The sequence below is a fragment of the Canis aureus genome, chromosome 19 (assembly GCF_053574225.1).
Source record: "Canis aureus isolate CA01 chromosome 19, VMU_Caureus_v.1.0, whole genome shotgun sequence".
NCBI lineage: Eukaryota > Metazoa > Chordata > Mammalia > Carnivora > Canidae > Canis > Canis aureus.
In genome coordinates, this window is record NC_135629.1 from 7863059 (window position 1) to 7880709 (window position 17651).

At 39.4% G+C, this 17651-nt stretch overlaps 1 protein-coding gene across 5 annotated transcripts in view; it reads left to right on the forward strand.

Moving 5' to 3' along the window:
- Positions 1–17651, forward strand: part of VGLL4 (vestigial like family member 4) — a 162885-nt gene that overhangs the window by 69418 nt on the left and 75816 nt on the right. Inside the window, exon 1 of one of the 5 annotated variants that reach the window (XM_077857807.1) lies at positions 9442–10150. The exons of the other annotated variants lie outside the window; for them this stretch is intronic. Coding sequence (XP_077713933.1) covers positions 10069–10150 — 82 coding nt within the window. The 5' untranslated portion in view covers positions 9442–10068. Of the gene's footprint in view, positions 1–9441; positions 10151–17651 lie in introns of those variants that run through there. 5 annotated transcript variants of the gene reach the window in all.

Below are 17651 nucleotides of genomic sequence, written 5' to 3' on the forward strand. Positions count from 1 at the left end.
ATTTTATAAACAAAGAAGTCAAGATAGGGCAGCCCCTGTGGCGCAGCGGTTTGGCGCCTCCTGCAGCCTGGAGTGTGACCCTGGAGACCCGGGATCGAGTCCCGCATCCCGCTCCCTGCATAGAGCCTGCTTCTCCCTCTGCCTGTGTCTCTGCCCCTCTCTCTCTCTCTGTGTCTATGAGTAAATAAATAAAATCTTAAAAAAAAAAAAAAAGAAAGAAAAGAAATCAAGATATACAGCTCAATAGTATTTACTTTTGTGAAAAAGTTGACGGGGATCCCGGGGTGGTTCAGCAGTTTAGCGCCTGCCTTCAGCCTAAGGCCTGATCCTGGAGTCCTGGGATCGAGTCCCACATCAGGCTCCCTTGAGTGGGGCCTGCTTCTCCCTCTGCCTGTGTCTCTGCCTCTCTCTCTCTCTCTCTCTCTCTCTCTTTCTCTCTCTGTCTCTTTCTCTTTCTCTCTGTCTCTCATGAATAAATAAATAAAATCTTAAAAAAAAAGTTTGCAAAATAGTATATATTTTTAATCATTCTACGGTGAGCAACTCCAAGTTAGAAAAATAAGCAATATTTTATTATATATTTAGGAATTATTTCCTCAAAAGAAAATGCAGTTAAGATAGGAAAACTGATAGATATGTAGGTTCACCTCATTGATACTGGAAGCATTTGAAAATTATTTAGTTTAGGTATCTTATTTAGTTCAACAGCCATGTTGTTGAAGACCTTTGTGTGCAAAGCAGTCTTTATAAACTGGTGGGAGAGAGATACATATATTATCTCATAGTCTCCCTTGTTTTATATATTTTAAGATTTTATTTATTTATTCATGAGAGACACACAGAGAGGCAGAGACATAGGCAGAGGGAGAAGCAGACTCCATGCAGGAAGCCCGATGTGGGACTCGATCCTGGAACCCGGAATCACGCCCTGAGCCGAAAGCAGATGCTCAACTGCTGAGCCACCCAGGTGTCCCATCTCCCTTGTTTTAGAATTAAGTGCAGTATATCTGTTTTTTTAAAACAGATTTTATTTATTTATTAGAGAGAACATGAGTGAAGGGGTGAGACAAAAGAAGAGGGAGAATTAGACTCCCTGTTGAGCAGGGAGCCCGGTGCGCGTTGGATCCCAGGACCCTGAGATTATGACCTGAGCTGACGGCAGATGCTTAACCAACTGAGCCACCTGGGCACCCCAAGTGCAGTATATCTAAAATTACAGATTATAGAGATTAATCCTAGCTAATGGGGTTCTTGGAGAAGTTGGAGTTTTAGCTAGGCTTTGAGGAGCCACAGAACTTTGCATTCTGAACAATATTTAACGGAAAAGAAAGTTTGGTTTCTTAAGTCTTTTTTCTTGACACTCAATCTAAATGTTCATTTAATCCCTTTTCTGTGCTTTCCTTCTTACAACCTTTGTCTTAGTAATTAGTATAATTAGATAAAAAAGGAAATGTGCCTTGCCCAAGAAAATGTTGTATGAACATCATCATTGTTACTCTTGCTATTGTTCATATTATACTGAGGAATGTACCTGTATATGACAGTGGATTCTAGAGATGCTTTTAAATATTGTTCTATAGCCAGCTTCTTGTTCAACTAAAACTTTAGGTCAAGGTATAGTCAAACTTACTTTCTTCCTTTGATTAGGTCTATTTTGATTATTATTCATATATTAGGTTGAAGTGATTTAAAAAAGATAAACATGTGATAAGGAGAAAACTTTAAAAGCATTAACTAAGTATCTAGCTTACATAAAATCCTGGGGAAAAGAGAACAGTTCAGTCCATTAAAGGAACTCAATAACGTTGTAGGGTTATTTATATTTCCCAGTGTCTTTGAAGAGATTATTGTTAGATTTAACATTAAAATATTCACTTCTTGGGGATCCCTGGGTGGTTCAGCGGTTTAGTGCCTGCCTTCAGCCCAGGCGTGATCCTGGAGTCCCGGGATCGAGTCCCACGTCGGGCTTCCTGCATGGAGCCTGCTTCTCCCTCTGCCTGTGTCTCTGCCTGTGTCTCTCTCTCTCTGTCTCTCATGAATAAATAAATAAAACCTTTAAAAAATAAAATATGCACTTCTCGGAGTGTCTGGGTGGCTCAGGCAGTTAAGCGTCCGACTCTTGATTTCAGCTCAGGTCATGACCCCAGGGTTGTGAGATTGAGCCCAGTGTTGGGGCCTGCTTGGGATTCTCTCTCTCTCCCTCTGCACCCTCCCCGCCAAAAAAGAAAGAAAGACAGGGAGGGGGGAAGAAAGGAAGGAAAAAAGAAAAGAAAAGAGTCTCTTCTTCATACACATACCTCAATGTTTATAACAACATTATTTACAATAACCAAACTGTGGAAGTAGCCCAAGTGTCCATCAACTGATGAATAAAGAAGATATGGTGTGTATACATACATACGTACATACAGTGGGATATTATTCTACCATAAAAATGATGAAATCTTGCCATTTGCAACAACATGGATGGAGCTAGAGAGTAAGTATAATGCTAAGCAAAATCAGAGAAAGACAAATACTGTATGATTTCACTCATGTGTAGAATTTAAGAAACAAAACAACAAGCGAAGGAGCAAAGCAAGAAACAGTCTCAACTACAGAGAACAAACTGATGGTTACTAGAGGGCAGGTGAGTGGGGGGATGGATTAAATAGGTGATGGAGGTTAAGGGGGACACTTGTGATGAGCACCAGGTGTTGTATGGAAGCGTTGAATCACTGTATTGTACACCTGAAACTAACATTACTGTGTATCTTAAGTAACTGGAATTTAAATTTTTAACTTAAAAAATTCCCTTCTCTGCACATGCTCTAATGAGAGCTTTTTGTTTTTAAAAAAGTGTCTGGAGAGTGAATTTTATCTTCTAGCTTTTATCAAGCAGGTCACGGTTCTGATGTTCTGTTCTAAATTGGTAGTCAATTGTCTAGCAAACTGAATAGTTGAATCTAGTAACCAGCCTGGGGTCCTATCATCGTTTGGCCAGCATTATTCCACAGAGATGCCGAGATGCTGTCATAGTGAACATGTATGGAGCACTTATTGTGTGCAGTGGGGAGGTTTATACCTAGAACTGAAACTCTGTTTTCTTTTTCTCCAGAAGAAAGCGAGGTCTTGGGGAATTGATACTGATAAGTGAAATAATTAGTAAACAATAGAGGACAGCATGTGCATACATATCCACCTGCTCTGAAAGTTTAAAGTACAGGGAGATTCTCTTTAGTCCCTTTAGGACACATTTGAAAAAAACATCATAAGTATCTTTGAGTCTTACAAAGGTCTAAATAAATGTTTGGAATCTTTAGTTGTTAAATCTAAATCAAAAAGATATATTATGGTATTTAAAAATAAGATACATATGATCCACTGTTCATGCCTTTACCAGGGGATATTTTCTCATTATGTGCCTGCTTTTTAATAAGTGAGGAATCTCCTTCACCCTCACCTTGATTATATATGGCATATACTCTCTGTAGGTTAATTAGAAATACAGAAAAATGTCAAAAATGCCCACTACTCAAATATATAGGCACTGTTACTTTGGTATTATTTTTAAAAGATTTTATTTATTTATTCATCAGAGACACAAAGAGAGAGAAAGAGAGAGAGAGAGAGAGAGAGAGAGAGGCAGAGACACAGGCAGAGGGAGAAGCAGGCTCCATGCAGGGAACCTGACATGGGACTCGATCTCGGGTCTCCAGGATCACACCCTGGGCCGAAGGCAGGTGCTAAACTGCTGAGCCACCTGGGCTGCCCTATTTTGGTATTCTTTATAGTATTTTTAATACATGTGCAAACTTTTTCCCTATATATGTGTATATACTCCGTATAGAAGCAAAATTGGTGTAGTACACTATGTACACTATGTATTACTGTTATTTTTTAAATTTTTAATTTTTAATTTTAAACATTTTATTTATTCATGAGAGACACAGGGAGAGGGAGAGGCAGAGACACAGGCAGAGGGAGAAGCCAGCTCCATGCAGGGAGCCCAAAGTGGGACTCGATCCTGGGTCTCCAGATTCATGTCCTGGGCTGAAGGTGGCGCTAAACCACTAAGCCACCGAGGGTGCCCCTGTTATATTCTATTTTGATTATATTCATTTAACACATGTAGTAGTATTATCATACAGAACATAGTATAGCCTTTCCTCATGTCATAATATTTTTGAAGGAATTATAATAACAATAATATTTTGTTATTAATATATTGCATTTTTTTGTTATTGTTTTTTAGAGAGCAACAGATAGAGAGCTGAGTAGGGGGGCAGGGGAGAGGGGCAGAGGGAGAGACAGAAAGAGAGAGAGAGAGAGAGAGAGAGAGAATTAGGCTCTGCACTCAGTGTAGAGCCCAGCGCAGGGCTCGATCTCACGACCCTGAGATCATGACCTGAGCTGAAATCAAGAGTCAGACACTTACCTGACTGAGCCACTCAGGTGCTCCAATATACTGTAGTTTTAATGCAGTCTCTTTGGACTTTAAGTTTTCAAGTTTTCAGCATTATAAGTAAAAGGTTGGTAAGCATCCTCATGTAACTCTTTGATCAAACCTTAGTATTTCCTTAAGACAGAGTTCTAGAAGTAGAGTCTAGTGTGAGGAAAGGAATATGAACATTTTTGACACTACAAATAACTTGATATAAATGCCAGACTGCTTTGTGGAAAGGCATTATCTGGGGGGTGGCTCAATCCTTGAGCATCCAACTCTTGATTTCAGCTGAGGCGTGTCACGATCCCAGGGTCTTGGGAGCGAGCTCTGCATCAGGCTCTCTGCTCAGGAGTGAGAGTCTGCTTCTCTTTCTCCTTCATTGATCTCTCTCTCTCTCTCAAATAAATGGAAAAAATTCTTAAAAACAAAAAAGAGGAAAGGCATTATCTGTTAACATGTCACTAGCAGTGAACACAAATTGTACTAGGATCTCACCTTACCAGTGCATTTAATAAGATTGAAAAGTCTTTGTTGTAGTTAATTTGGCAGATGCAAAATCACTTAATTTTTTTAAAATTTGTATTTTTCTTAAAGATTATTTACTTGAGAGAGAGTGAGAGAGCAGGGGGAGGGGTGAACAGAGAGGGAGAAGCAGGCTTCCTGCTGAGCATGGAGTCTAACTTGGGGCTCCATCCCAGGACCCCAGGATCATGACTTGAGCTGAAATCGGATGCTTAACCTACTGAGCCACTCAGGCGCCCTAAAAATTTGAATTTATTAATAAAGTTGAATAGTTTTTCAAAAATATATTGACCATTCATTTCTTGCATTCTTTAAAAAATATTTAGATTCTTTTATTTCTTTCTACTTTTAAATGTTCTTTATAGATCAGAAACATTTATCCTTCATTGACCATAATGTATGTTACAAATATATTCTTCTGTTTGTTTTTTTTACTTGGTTTTATGGTTTTTATATGTACAAACACCTAAAACTTGTATAGTCAGTCAAAGTCTTCAATGTTTTCCTCTGTATTTTCTTTCTTTGATTTAAGGAGTTTTTTGTTTTCTTTTGTATTTTCAGCCTTAGAAAATGTTTCCCTGTTCCAGATTAGTCTGAACATATTACAGTTTTTAAAGTTTTTTCAGTAAAAATTTTATTGCATTACTTGTATCATGCTACTTATTTTTTTTTTTTAATTTTTATTTATTTATGATAGTCACACACAGAGAGAGAGAGAGGCAGAGACATAGGAGAGGGAGAAGCAGGCTCCATGCACCGGGAGCCCGATGTGGGATTCGATCCCGGGTCTCCAGGATCGCGCCCTGGGCCAAAGGCAGGCGCCAAACCACTGCGCCACCCAGGGATCCCCATGCTACTTATTCTGTACCCACTTCTACCTCCAAAATGTTCTTTGCTTTATGTTTTAAATATCTGATAGCTCAAATTTCTTCATTGTTTTTTAAAAAAGTAAATTTCCTACTTGATTTTTTTTTTTTGTGGATAAAATATAGAATAGTCTTTCCCATTTCTTAAAAACAATCCTGTTGGTACTTCAATTATGAATATATCATTAGCCTGTGAATGAACTTGAGAAGCATTGACATTTTCCAGGATTCAGATTTGTAAACTGAGTATGCCAACTATAACTTGAGGTGCGTTCAGAATCCAGATGAATGTTCCTCAAATGTGAGGACTTGTGGTTCCCAAAAGATGTCTACAGAAACCAATCTGGAAAACGCTAGGTATTCCAGTGTGTGCTGGGGCGGGAGGCTGGATAGAGAATATTCCTGTGAGATGTTTTAATCTTACTGATTTTAATTCACCAAATATTCACTGATGGCCTACCTAATGTGGCAGGCTTAGGCCAGACTGACCTTGAAGAAATGAAGAAGCTATAGTCCTTGCTCCTTTTCTTTTCTTTTCTTTTCTTTTCTTTTCTTTTCTTTTCTTTTCTTTTCTTTTCCTTTCTTTTTTTTCTTTTTTTTTTTTAAAGATTTTATTTATTTCTTCATGAGAGACACAGATAGGCAGAGACACAGGCAGAGGAAGAAGCAGGCTCCTCCTGGGGACCCCGATATGGGACTCCATCCCGGGACCCCAGGATCAGGACCTGAGCCGAAGGCAGATGCTCAACTGCTGAGCCACCAGGTGCCCCTGTAGTCCTTGCTCTTAAAGTCTAAACTTGGGGGCAGCCTGGGTGGCTCAGCAGTTTATCACCACCTTCAGTCCAGGGCGTGATCCCGGAGTCTCAGAATCGAGTCCCAGGATTCAGTCCCACGTCAGGCTCCCTGCATGGAGCCTGCTTCTCTATCTGCCCCCCCCCCCCCGCCCCATCTCTCTCTCTCTCTCTCTGTGTGTTTCTCTATGAATAAATAAATAAATCTTAAAAAAAAAAAAGTCTAGACTTGGTTAGGATCGAAGCATATATCTGGAAAAATGATAGTGAGGAGCAGGGAACAAGGAGGTAGACAGACAAGAGCTATAGGACTGTCCACACAGATGATTGCCACTCAGAAACTAAGAACCACATTTTTTTTTTTTTAAGATTTTATTTATTTGACAGAGAAAGAGCACAAGCAGGAGGAGTGGGAGAGAGGGAGGAGCAGGCTACCCACTGAGCAGGGATCTCAATGCAGGACTCAGTCCTGGGACCCTGGGATCATGACCTGAGCCAAAGGCAAATGCTTGACTGAGCCACCCAGGTGCCCCTGAGAACCACATTCCAAGCGACATAGCATCATTTAGGGAAAATTATGAAGTACTCATATTTTTATAACTATATTGTTTGAATATGGTTAAGTCACTTTATTTTATTTTATTTAAAAGTTTTATTTATTTATTAATGAGAGACACAGAGAGAGGCAGAGACATAGATGGAGGGAGAAGCAGTCTCCTCACAGGGAGCCCGATGTGAGACTCCATCCCAGGACTCCAGGATCATGACCTGAGCCAAAGGTAGATGCTCAACCACTGAGCCACCCAGGCGCCCCTAAATCACTATATTTTTAAAAACAGAACTCTTTCTTCCTCAAAATAAGTATATAAAATGAAGTATCTTAAGGGAGGTAATTTTTTTTTCCCTCTTGGATAAAAGCAATGGTTTTCAACCTTGATTGCTTATTAAAATCACCTGGGACTCTTTTAAAAATGATACTGATCCTGGGTCCCACCTCCTCAGGTTAGTTTGGGCTGCTACCTCAGCATCAGGATTTTTTTAAACGTCTGCATTGATTTTTATGTGCAGCCAACTTTCTCCCATAGGGACATGTTAATGAGTCATCGTGTTTTCTGTTTGAGATCTTATGTCAAAGAACAGCAGAGTAATTGTACTCCAAAACTACCATTTGAATTTGAATGTGGTGCTTAAAGATATTAAGATTGTTTGAAATGCAATAATCTTAGTGTATTGTAGATGCTATTAGAACTTTCTTCTGACCTTCCCTGCCAAATACCATTATTTTAATTATAATTGATGGTATATATATATATCTTTCTGTACAGCTTATTCAGTATTTAGAATATGTAACCCAATATTAATAGATACCCTTATAAATGAAAGCTTGTGAAATCTTGATTTTTCTGTTGCCTACTTCACCCGCTGCTATCCAGTGATAGCAGTAGTATTGGGTGTTTTGTTAATCTTCTAATAAGATTTGATTAGAACAATTTGCTGTGAACATCTGTCATCCAAAATGCAACTACTGATGGATTTTAAAAATCCCCTGAAATTATTTATTCAGCTCTGTAGAATATTAAAATTTCAGGTCTTGATCTACAGTATGACACTCCTTGATATTTTCTAAATCTCCAAATAGCATATATTCATATCAATACACAGACACTTCCTGTGGTGAATTATTAGTCAATTTATGGTGCCAAAAGCTAGCTACAGCCTGCTAAGATAAAACAATTTCCTCCCTCTGTTTGCTAGTGTGCTCTTTGTGTGCTTAAAGGCTCTGGACATTCAGTGATGTACTCATCAGTAAACAGCTTTTGGGTACCTACTTGTACTAGATACTGGAGATACGAAGTTTAAGGGTTTTATTTTTTATTTTTTTATTTTTATTTTTATTTTTATTTTTATTTTTTTTTATTTTTATTTTTTAAAGATTTATTTATTTATTTATGATAGAGAGAGAGAGAGAGAGGCAGAGACACAGGAGGAGGGAGAAGCAGGCTTCATGCCAGGAGCCCGATGTGGGACTCGAACCCGGGACTCCAGGATCGCACCCTGGGCCAAAAAGGCAGGTGCTAAACTGCTGAGCCACCCAGGATCCCCAGTTTAAGGGTTTTAAAGGAACAGTATAGGAACAGCATAGCAACATGCTACTGGCCCCTAATAAATAGATGAAACAGCTTTCATATGTGCCGAATGAAAATGCCTTTATTCTCCTCATGACCCGTCATTTCAAATAGGCTTTTGGTCTTCCTTGCTTAAACCACTTTCTCTGTTTTCTCTTTTTTCTCTCTTTCCCTCCTTTTTTTCTTTAAGGAAAATTATTAGGGGGAAAATACCCTAAAAGTAGTTTTACCAACTATTTTGGGGTCCTGGGTCAGTCATTTAATCCCTCTGAGCCTCAGTTTTCTCTGCTGTAAAAAAGTGATACCAAAAAAAAAAAAAAAAAAAGTGATACCATCTCCGCCCGGTTCATGTCATGAGGAGCAGGAGAGAAGTTATATGTAACATTCAGATCAAAATTTGAAACATACAGCCCGAAGTGTAGAAGTGTAAAAGGACATCGTAAACCAATTTTTAAAAGCAACAAAAAACCTTCCAAATAACGCATGGTATATGTACCACGGCAAACGCAGCAGCCTGGGTTCCCGAATCCCCACAGTGAAGACCCAGCCAAGGTTAAATTCTGTGGAAGTTTGCTTCCATGATGGATTTTTTTTTTTTTTTTTTTTTTTTTACTTTTTTACTCAGCTCCCGAAAAAGAAACTTCCTGGGTTTTCTCTCCCCTCCTAGGGTTCTTGCAGTGGCAGGGCTGCTTCCTGTCCAGAGCAGCTCTGCCCCGGCCCCTCTGTTCAGACTCTCCACCTCCTCTTTCTCTTTCTTTCAAGCACTTAATGCATTTAGAGACTGATCTTGTGCAGAAAATATCCCTGACATTTGAGGAGCTGCGGGGCGCAGTGAGCATGCTCCGTGGCCCTCGGCGGGGAGAGGAAGCTCGCTCGCATTCGAGTCATACCGAGCATAGCCAGCATGTCAGCGCGGTTCCCTTGCAGCGGGCTGTGAGGAGGGCGAGCGCGGCTTTGTCCGGGGAAATGTGCTTCGTGGTCTTCGTCTTCACCCCTTTTCTACTGCGAAGAAAGACCTGCAAAGACTTCCGAAACGGTTTTTAAGTGCTCGATCGAGGATACAAAACCTATACTGTCTACAAATAAACCCTCCAAGGGTTTCCGTGTGACTTTGATTTTTTTTGGTGGCGTGTTTTTGTTTTCTCTTTTCTTTCTTTCTCTCTTTCTTTTTTTTTTTTTTTTACTTTTACATACTTTGTTTTGATCGTCTGAGGCTGGGCCTCGCTGTCTTTGTGAAGTTTGAGAAGAGCCAGGAGCTACTCAGTAATAATTGATTTTTGAAACCTACTCTTTGGGGGCGGAAAGCAAAGAGCCGGTTTTCTGTGCTAGCCCAATAAATGCTATTTATGAAGATGGACCTGTTGAACTACCAGTACTTGGACAAGATGAACAACAATATCGGCATTCTGTGCTACGAAGGTAGAGGTTCTGTTCTAGAAATTGCTCTCCTATTGCTTTTGTTAAGGCCACTCCTCCTTTAGGGTTCTGAATGCCTTCTGTGTATTTTGCTCTCTTTCTTGGGATTTTAGGGTGCTTTGAAAGGCGAGTATTTATTATGCACTATTTTCAATACAAAGTTTGCTGTTTCTATCTTAGCTTTCAGGGTTACAGTGGGGTGGGGGAGGGAAGGCAGTGAAATATAAACTGTTAAAAGTTTCCCTTTTGCTTGCAACATTAACTCTTCAAAATTTTTAACTCTTGATAATATGATTATTTTTGTTTTCTGCTGGTGCTCTCTTTAGAGGAAGAACTTCTAGGACCAGGAAAAGTTAAACGAGTTGGTCACCTCCCCCACCCCCCGCTCTGATACTTATTTTAAACATACACTATCTACAGTATTCATGTTGTATTCCAGTCAGTGCTTTGGATTTTCATGTAGAGGGGAACAGAAAGTTACAGTGAGTTTTTGTTTTCAGGAGCTATTGTCCCAAACAATGAAGAATTTTTCTATTCAGTTTGGGGGACTGGAAGGGCACCCATGTCACAAAGCACAGACTGCCTCTTTGTCTGATTTCCCATTTCCTGTACTGCTCTAGAGAGTTCTGACATTGAAGGATGTTCCCTCCACACTCCGGTCCCTTGTGGAAGTGATTGCACAACACACCAACCAGAAAGCTAAATTGAAAGAGAGAAAGAAAGAAAGAAACCTACTCAGAATTCTTCTTGTTTATCACCTCCTGCTAAACTGTGAGGTGTTTCCCCACCGCCTTGTAGCATTTCAAGCTGCCCCTGTTGGTAGGAAGAAGAGAAAAAGCGATTTCTTGATCTGTTGGAACATTATCTACGTGCAATTTGAAAAAGTGGAAATGGCCTGGGTTTGAGTGGCCGGAGAGGCATCTGCGGGGGAATTCAGCTTGGCAGGAGGGGCGTTTTTTGTTGTAACCAAATACAAATCGAGGAGGAGACATCTCCTTTCTGATTCAGTAGGAGTTTCCATGTTTTCCCTTAATAGTGAACTGAACGTTTCTTTTGAAAAAGAAAACATTGAGGAAACTTGTATTTTTCATGTAAAATTTCAGGCCTGTTACCTAGTCAGTTGAAAACTTACCCTTTCCCCTTCAAGGAACATAAAATCTCATTCATACTGTTTTTTATTTCACTCAGGATAAGGATCTCATACTTAAAATTTTTTCTAAAAAGTTATACGTATTTAAACTCCTGCTTGTTCCACTAATGAGAATTTTGGTGTTTGCTTTCTTTGAATCTGCTGTTTTTAACTATCGTGTTACTTCTGAAATCACTCATTTTAAAAAAGGCAGACTTCTTCAGGGTGGTGGAAGTAGCGAGTGACTGGGCTCATTTCTTGTGAAATTAATATACTGCAGTTTTTAAAAACATTTTTTTTTTCAGTGATCAAGAAATCACAAAGTCTTAAGGCAATATCTGGTGGCTTGTCTTTGTCATTGTGTAATATGATATTCTCAAACCAAACCAAAACAAAATAAAACATAACGATCCGCTTAAGAGAGGGATAGAGGGATTGCTAGGAAATTGATACCACATTACTTTTTTATGTCTTTAGTTGGGGGTGGTGAGGAAAGGCTTACGGAAAGCTCCACCAGGTTGATTTGTTGTTCTGTAGTCTGTAATATACTTGAGAGTAGTCTGCTTGAAGCTTCCCTCTTTTGGGGGGAGGAAGAAACTTTGATTTTGAAAGTTGAGTAGATATGTAGGATGATTTGCTATAGTTTGTTTGGTTTAAACATCTGCTGCTATTTTCCTTACTACGAAAGTTAACGTTATATTAACACCAAAATAAATACACAGGAAATGAAGAAAAGCACAGCAAAACTTGAGTGGTGTTTTTAGTGGGTTGTTTATGTACTGGTGGTTTTCTTAGTATAAACACTGCACACATCTGCTCTGAACTCAAAAGGGTGTTTTGAGGATGGGCATAAATCTCAGATGGGAATTTTTTTTTTTTTTGGTAAGAAAAGTTGGAACCATTGCTATTTCTTTAAACCCAGTACTTTGGAAATATTCATATTAAACATAGCAGCTCACCAGCATTCCAGGGAAGTTATTTGGAAAATGGAATGTACAGTTGGTGTAGGCAGCATTTGATTTCATTTACGGCACAGGCAGGTTTTACATCTCTTAAGAATAAGGGGCAATTTAATTTTCTGAGGTTTTAGTTTTAAAAATTAAGATGCGGATGGTTATTCTTATTCTCTAGGTTATACCAAATTCCTTAGTTGTATTGTACACTGCCGTACTCTGCAAAATAAACCATGTGTCTGCACTGTCATTTCTTCAGCTTCTGTGGCAACATATACACAAATAGATCATTTTTAGCCAATTATTTTGTAGCATGCAGGGCCTTCCTAAAGTCCTACAGTTAGATGACTCTAAATGGCTCAAATATGGACACTGCTTGGTGACTGCTGTCTGGCACCTGACTTTCACCATAGTAGCCTGGAAGCATAATTGAAGAAGAAAATAAAGGAAAAAATTAACTTCAGATAGGTTTGGGGTGAGACCCATTGGATAGGAGAAGGAGAGGATTGGCAAAGGGCAGAAAGAATCTGGCTAATTTCTGGAAACCAATTACCTTCATTGGTAATGAACAAATTAGTAGAACTCTGCTTGTGTTAATGAGTCTGTTCAAAAACCTTATGGTTTATTACCACACTCAACAGTTTACCAGCTAATCACTCATGATCCTACTGAATGTTCAAGTTATACCCACTTGAACCCCAATTTTGCCTGTATCTCCATGAAAAGGTCATAGGCTAACCTCGGCCTTCAATTTTCCCCAGTGAATTCCTGAGAATATTCCACTAGTAGATTGGAAGCCTCATGAAGGCAGGGCATTTTTTCTTGGTCACCACTGTATCCTGGCGTCCTGACACAGTGCCTGATTTGGCTCCCAGGAAGTAGCTGACTCAAAAAAAAAAAAAAAAAAAATCCATGAAATCTCTCCAGTGGCAGCATAGTCACTATTGTATAATTTAGTACTTTGTTATATATATCTTGTATTCCTTATCTAATTATTGCAGAGCTGTACAGGGCCTTAGGTATATCTTAGACATTTGACTTTTTTTTTGGCCAGGGAAACTGAGGCCCAGAGAGTTAAATTGTTCAAGTTTATTCAGAAAGTTTGTAGCAGAAATGAGTTGTTGTGAGGGCTCAGTGGTTTCGATTAGTCTCTGCTTTTTCTGTAGCATTACTGCCTCTCCACAATCATTTTATGTCTTGTCTCCTTAATTATTAGCTCCTTGATGATAGGGACCGGCTCTGTAGTGCAGACCCTCCCAGCTCCCAGCTCCCAGCATGGGGATGACATCTTAGATTACGAGTGCATGGTGAGCCTGTCCTGGAGTCCTCATTGCTTTGAAGCCAGTTGCTGGCCTAGGTTCCCAGGCTGTTGTGATGTCACGAAAGAGAGTAATGAGAACTGTAGGTGACCAGCCTTGTTGGAATTCGTTCTCCCTGCTGCTCTGGCACTTAGAGATTTTCTTTACTTTTTTTCTGATTGTGCAGAGGAGGAGGCCCTGGGTAATGCCAGTTCACAAAGAGTGTTTTCCCAAGGGAGTAGAGAACTGGTTAGACCATTGATTTTTCTCAAGATGGCTGATGGTTATATTTACATAATTACGTGGTGCTGAAAACATAGGTCCTAATAAATGTGCTCATGGTTGGCTATGGCTTTAAGCTGCTGTTAGTGATACTTTAATTATGGGTTAAGAGCCATTAGTGTGTAATTTGGTAGAAGAATTCTCCCCTTTTAATTTAATAGTGCGATTTATATTGGGAGAAAGTAAGAATAAATTGCATATTGTGATCATCTGAAAGCTTAAGAGTGGAGTATTCTAAGTTCCTCACATTTTGAGCTCTTCATTGTTTTAGAACATAATTATCACTTATTTCATCACAGGCTACACTTAAATTAATTTTCTGGAATTGAAAGGAAAATGCACACGAGTTGTTGAGTGAGACTGTGCCAGAGATAGGAGCAAGGTTGGGTGACGGATTTCTTTTGTTTTCTGCCAGTCTAACTAGCAGCAGTTTAGCATTCTTTGTCTAATGAGTTCAGAGGCATCAGGAAACTTAGAGTACTGGGTACTATTAAGGTGAAAAGGCCACAGAGCAGAGCCATTTGAGACCGCCTATGTTCCCCAGCCCTGCATATCAAGTGACCAGCTCTTGATCCAGGGATGTATTCTGAAGTAGAACATCTGCAACTGTTTTGCTGTGGAAATTCATTTTACTTCAGCATTTTATTTGCAGGAGAGGGTCCAGAGTGAGGAGAGGGAGAGGGACAGAAGAGAGGTAAAGGGGAGGGGAGAGGGGAAGAGAGGGATGGGGACGGAGAGGCAGGGAGGGGAGGGGGGAGCCCAGAGAGGGGGAGAGGGGAAGGGGGGAGGAGGCGGCCGAGAGGAGCCTGATGAGTAAAACATGCCCAGGTGAGCCCAAGAGATCTCCTGCAAGAGATCTGGCCAGTTTGTATTTCTTCTAATTACAGTTTGTGAAGGGAAGGTGTGATTATATCCTCCTTCCTTCCAGCTCCCCACCCTTGTTTCTCTCCTGTCCTCTGGAAGGATTATTTTACTTGGCTGTTTATCTCTTGGAGCCTACACATGGCTTTGTTTTGGAAGGCAGATTTCTCTTCCTTCCTTCCTCCTTCCCTTCCCTATTGTCTGCATGGCCTTCTATTCCTAGGGTGTTGCGATTTGTTGCTGTAAGGATTTTTTTAAACACACCATAAGATACAAAAAAAAAAAAAAAAAAAAAAAAAATCCCCCCCCCCAGCATGTGAGAAGATTCAAAACCTCTCAATATAGCCTCTCAATATAGCCTTGTTCTGCTCAATTGTTGCAGAAAACTTGGTTTTGTCTGAAGAAATTAGATCCAGACTTAGCACATCTGCATGTATACAGATATATAAAACTAGTCTTACCAGGGATTGTTTCTGGTTATATCTGTTTTATCTCCGTATCTGAACATTTATTCAATGACTGTTCATGTAAATGGCATTTCTGTTTTGCATATTGAGCTCATTGGAAGTATTCTCTAGCCTTGCTGATCAACATCAGTTTGTCCTACAGACTAGTCCCTCTTCCTCATGGTTTTTTTTTTTTCTTAAGATTTTATTTTTAAGTAAACTCTACACTCAGGGTGGGGCTCAAACCTAAAATCTGGAGATCAAGAGTTGCACGCTCCACTGACTGAACCAGCCAGACGCCCAATCCCTCTTTTATTTCTTAATGAACTCCTATCAACCACCCCACCCCCACCCCCCAGCCTGAAAAATGATTTTATTTTCTCCATTTGGTCTCTTTTTGCTTTCCGGAATGTTACATGTTCTGCTAAGTTCTAAGGAATCATTTCCATCCATTTGCTTTGTTATCTTGCCTTCTTTTCTGCACTTTCCCCTCCTTTTTTAAAAGAATGGTATAGATTGGTACATTATTGGGGTATTACAGAATATGTTTAAATCCTAACAATGTGAATTACTACTAGTTGAAAGAATGCATATTTACCCTCAATAAAGTAGATAATTTATTCTTCAAGTTATCTTTAATTTGTTGCTAATTTATATGATCTTTCTGAACTCTTACTATTTTGTTTACAAAGAAGTCTGTAAGGTGCATCTGGGTGGCTTAGTCAGTTAACCATTTGCCTTTGGCTGAGGTCATGGTCCCAGGGTCCTGGGATCGAGCCCCATGTCAAGCTCCCTGCTCTGTGGGGAGTCCACTTCTCCCTCTACCTCTGTCCTTCCCCTCTACTATGTTCCTCTCTCTCTCTCATAAATAAATAAACAAACAAACAAAAATAAATAAATAAATAAAATTTTAAGTTTTAAAAAAATTTTAAATTTTTAAAAAAAGAAGTCTGTAAACATAACAAACAAATATATCAGTAAATGATCACAGAAAACTCAATCCAGTCCTTTTCCCACCCAGTATCCATTCTCTTAAACGTATATAGAATGCCTGTGTTCTTCTGGAGTGTATTAAGTCTGGGGTCGTCCCTCTGTCTCTTAACATTTTTTATTATGAAATATGTCATGTGTACATAAACATGCATAAAACATATGTGTGGTTTAAAAACGAACAACCTTATAATCACCACCAGGTCAGGAAATAATAAATCACCTCCTTCAAGTGTTCTTTCCTTTTCAAATTCCTCCTCTCCCCAAGAGGTCATCATAATTGTAACATGTCTGTTGTTTATACCTTTACTATCTGTGTGCACTTCTAAATAAATTAGTTTTGTCTGTTTTTCCTTTTTCTTTTTTTGAGCCCTATACTGAAATTATTTTCTGTGCCCCCTTTTGTGTCTTGCTTGTGAGGTTTTTTTGTAGTGGAGATGTCTTTTCCATATGAAGCCAGCTTATCTTCAAGTGTGGGAAATCTTGGCTGTGGAATATGTGTGGACGCCCCAGCATCCTTCTCATTCACTTGCTGCTCACTGTCTGCTAAACATAGTTGGTGACCCTTTGGTCTGAACTTTTTTTTTTCAGCCTGTGTTTTGTTCACAGTCTACCTCACCTGTTAAAAGCCTTCTACCATCCATGCTGTAATGGGAAATTGTATGTGTGAGAATTTCTGCACGGTTTTGGAGAGTGCAAAGTGGGGGACGCTTGAGGAGATACATAGCTTAATTAGGATCTGAACAACGACTTCCGTTCTGCATTAATAAGCAATTTGCTTAAAGGCTGAGACTTGTTACAAGTCAACTTTGTTACAGTGCCAGATTTCTTTGGATGTTAATCCAGGGACTTTTAGATACACAGAAAAAGCTTAAGTTGTTCCAGTATTCAAACAATACTCTACATTGTAGAGAGATGGCTGTCCGAGGGCAACAAAGATCTGAAACAATAGTCTGCATTATGCACCATCTAACTTTATGAATGAGAAAGAATCATCCATATGTATTGCTCCTGATTTTTTATTTTATATCTGTTTTGCATGAAAATAGTTGCCTGTTAATTGTTCTTGGCTAATGATTCGATTTTAATAGAGTGAATTCCAGAATTTAATGATTTGTTGCAGATCCATTCTGCCAAGCAATTTAGCAAAGTTGTTTACACTACCCCAAATCCAGCTGGACAGAGTGAGCCTGTGCTTCTTCCCTGATAACAGTTGAGGGAGTGATGAGTGCAAATTTCTGGACATCCCCCCCCCCCCCACCTTTGAAAACAAACATGTCTTCCATTATGTGGCAGCACTATTAACGTGACAAGGGATTAATTTAAAATTTTATTTTAATGTCAGCAGCTTTTTCAGGTACCCATTTTCTCTCATTCTTACTCTGTGTGTCCTCTTAAGTGATTGTTTTTTTTTCTGATGAGTAATTGATAAACTATTGGCTGACCCCACAGGGAACTCTTGTTTTATTTCCCTGCTGAAAGTTTTGACCTCTTTGCCAGTCTTTAAAATCACCCATTAGAGGGCTTTGAGCAGCTTTATTAAAG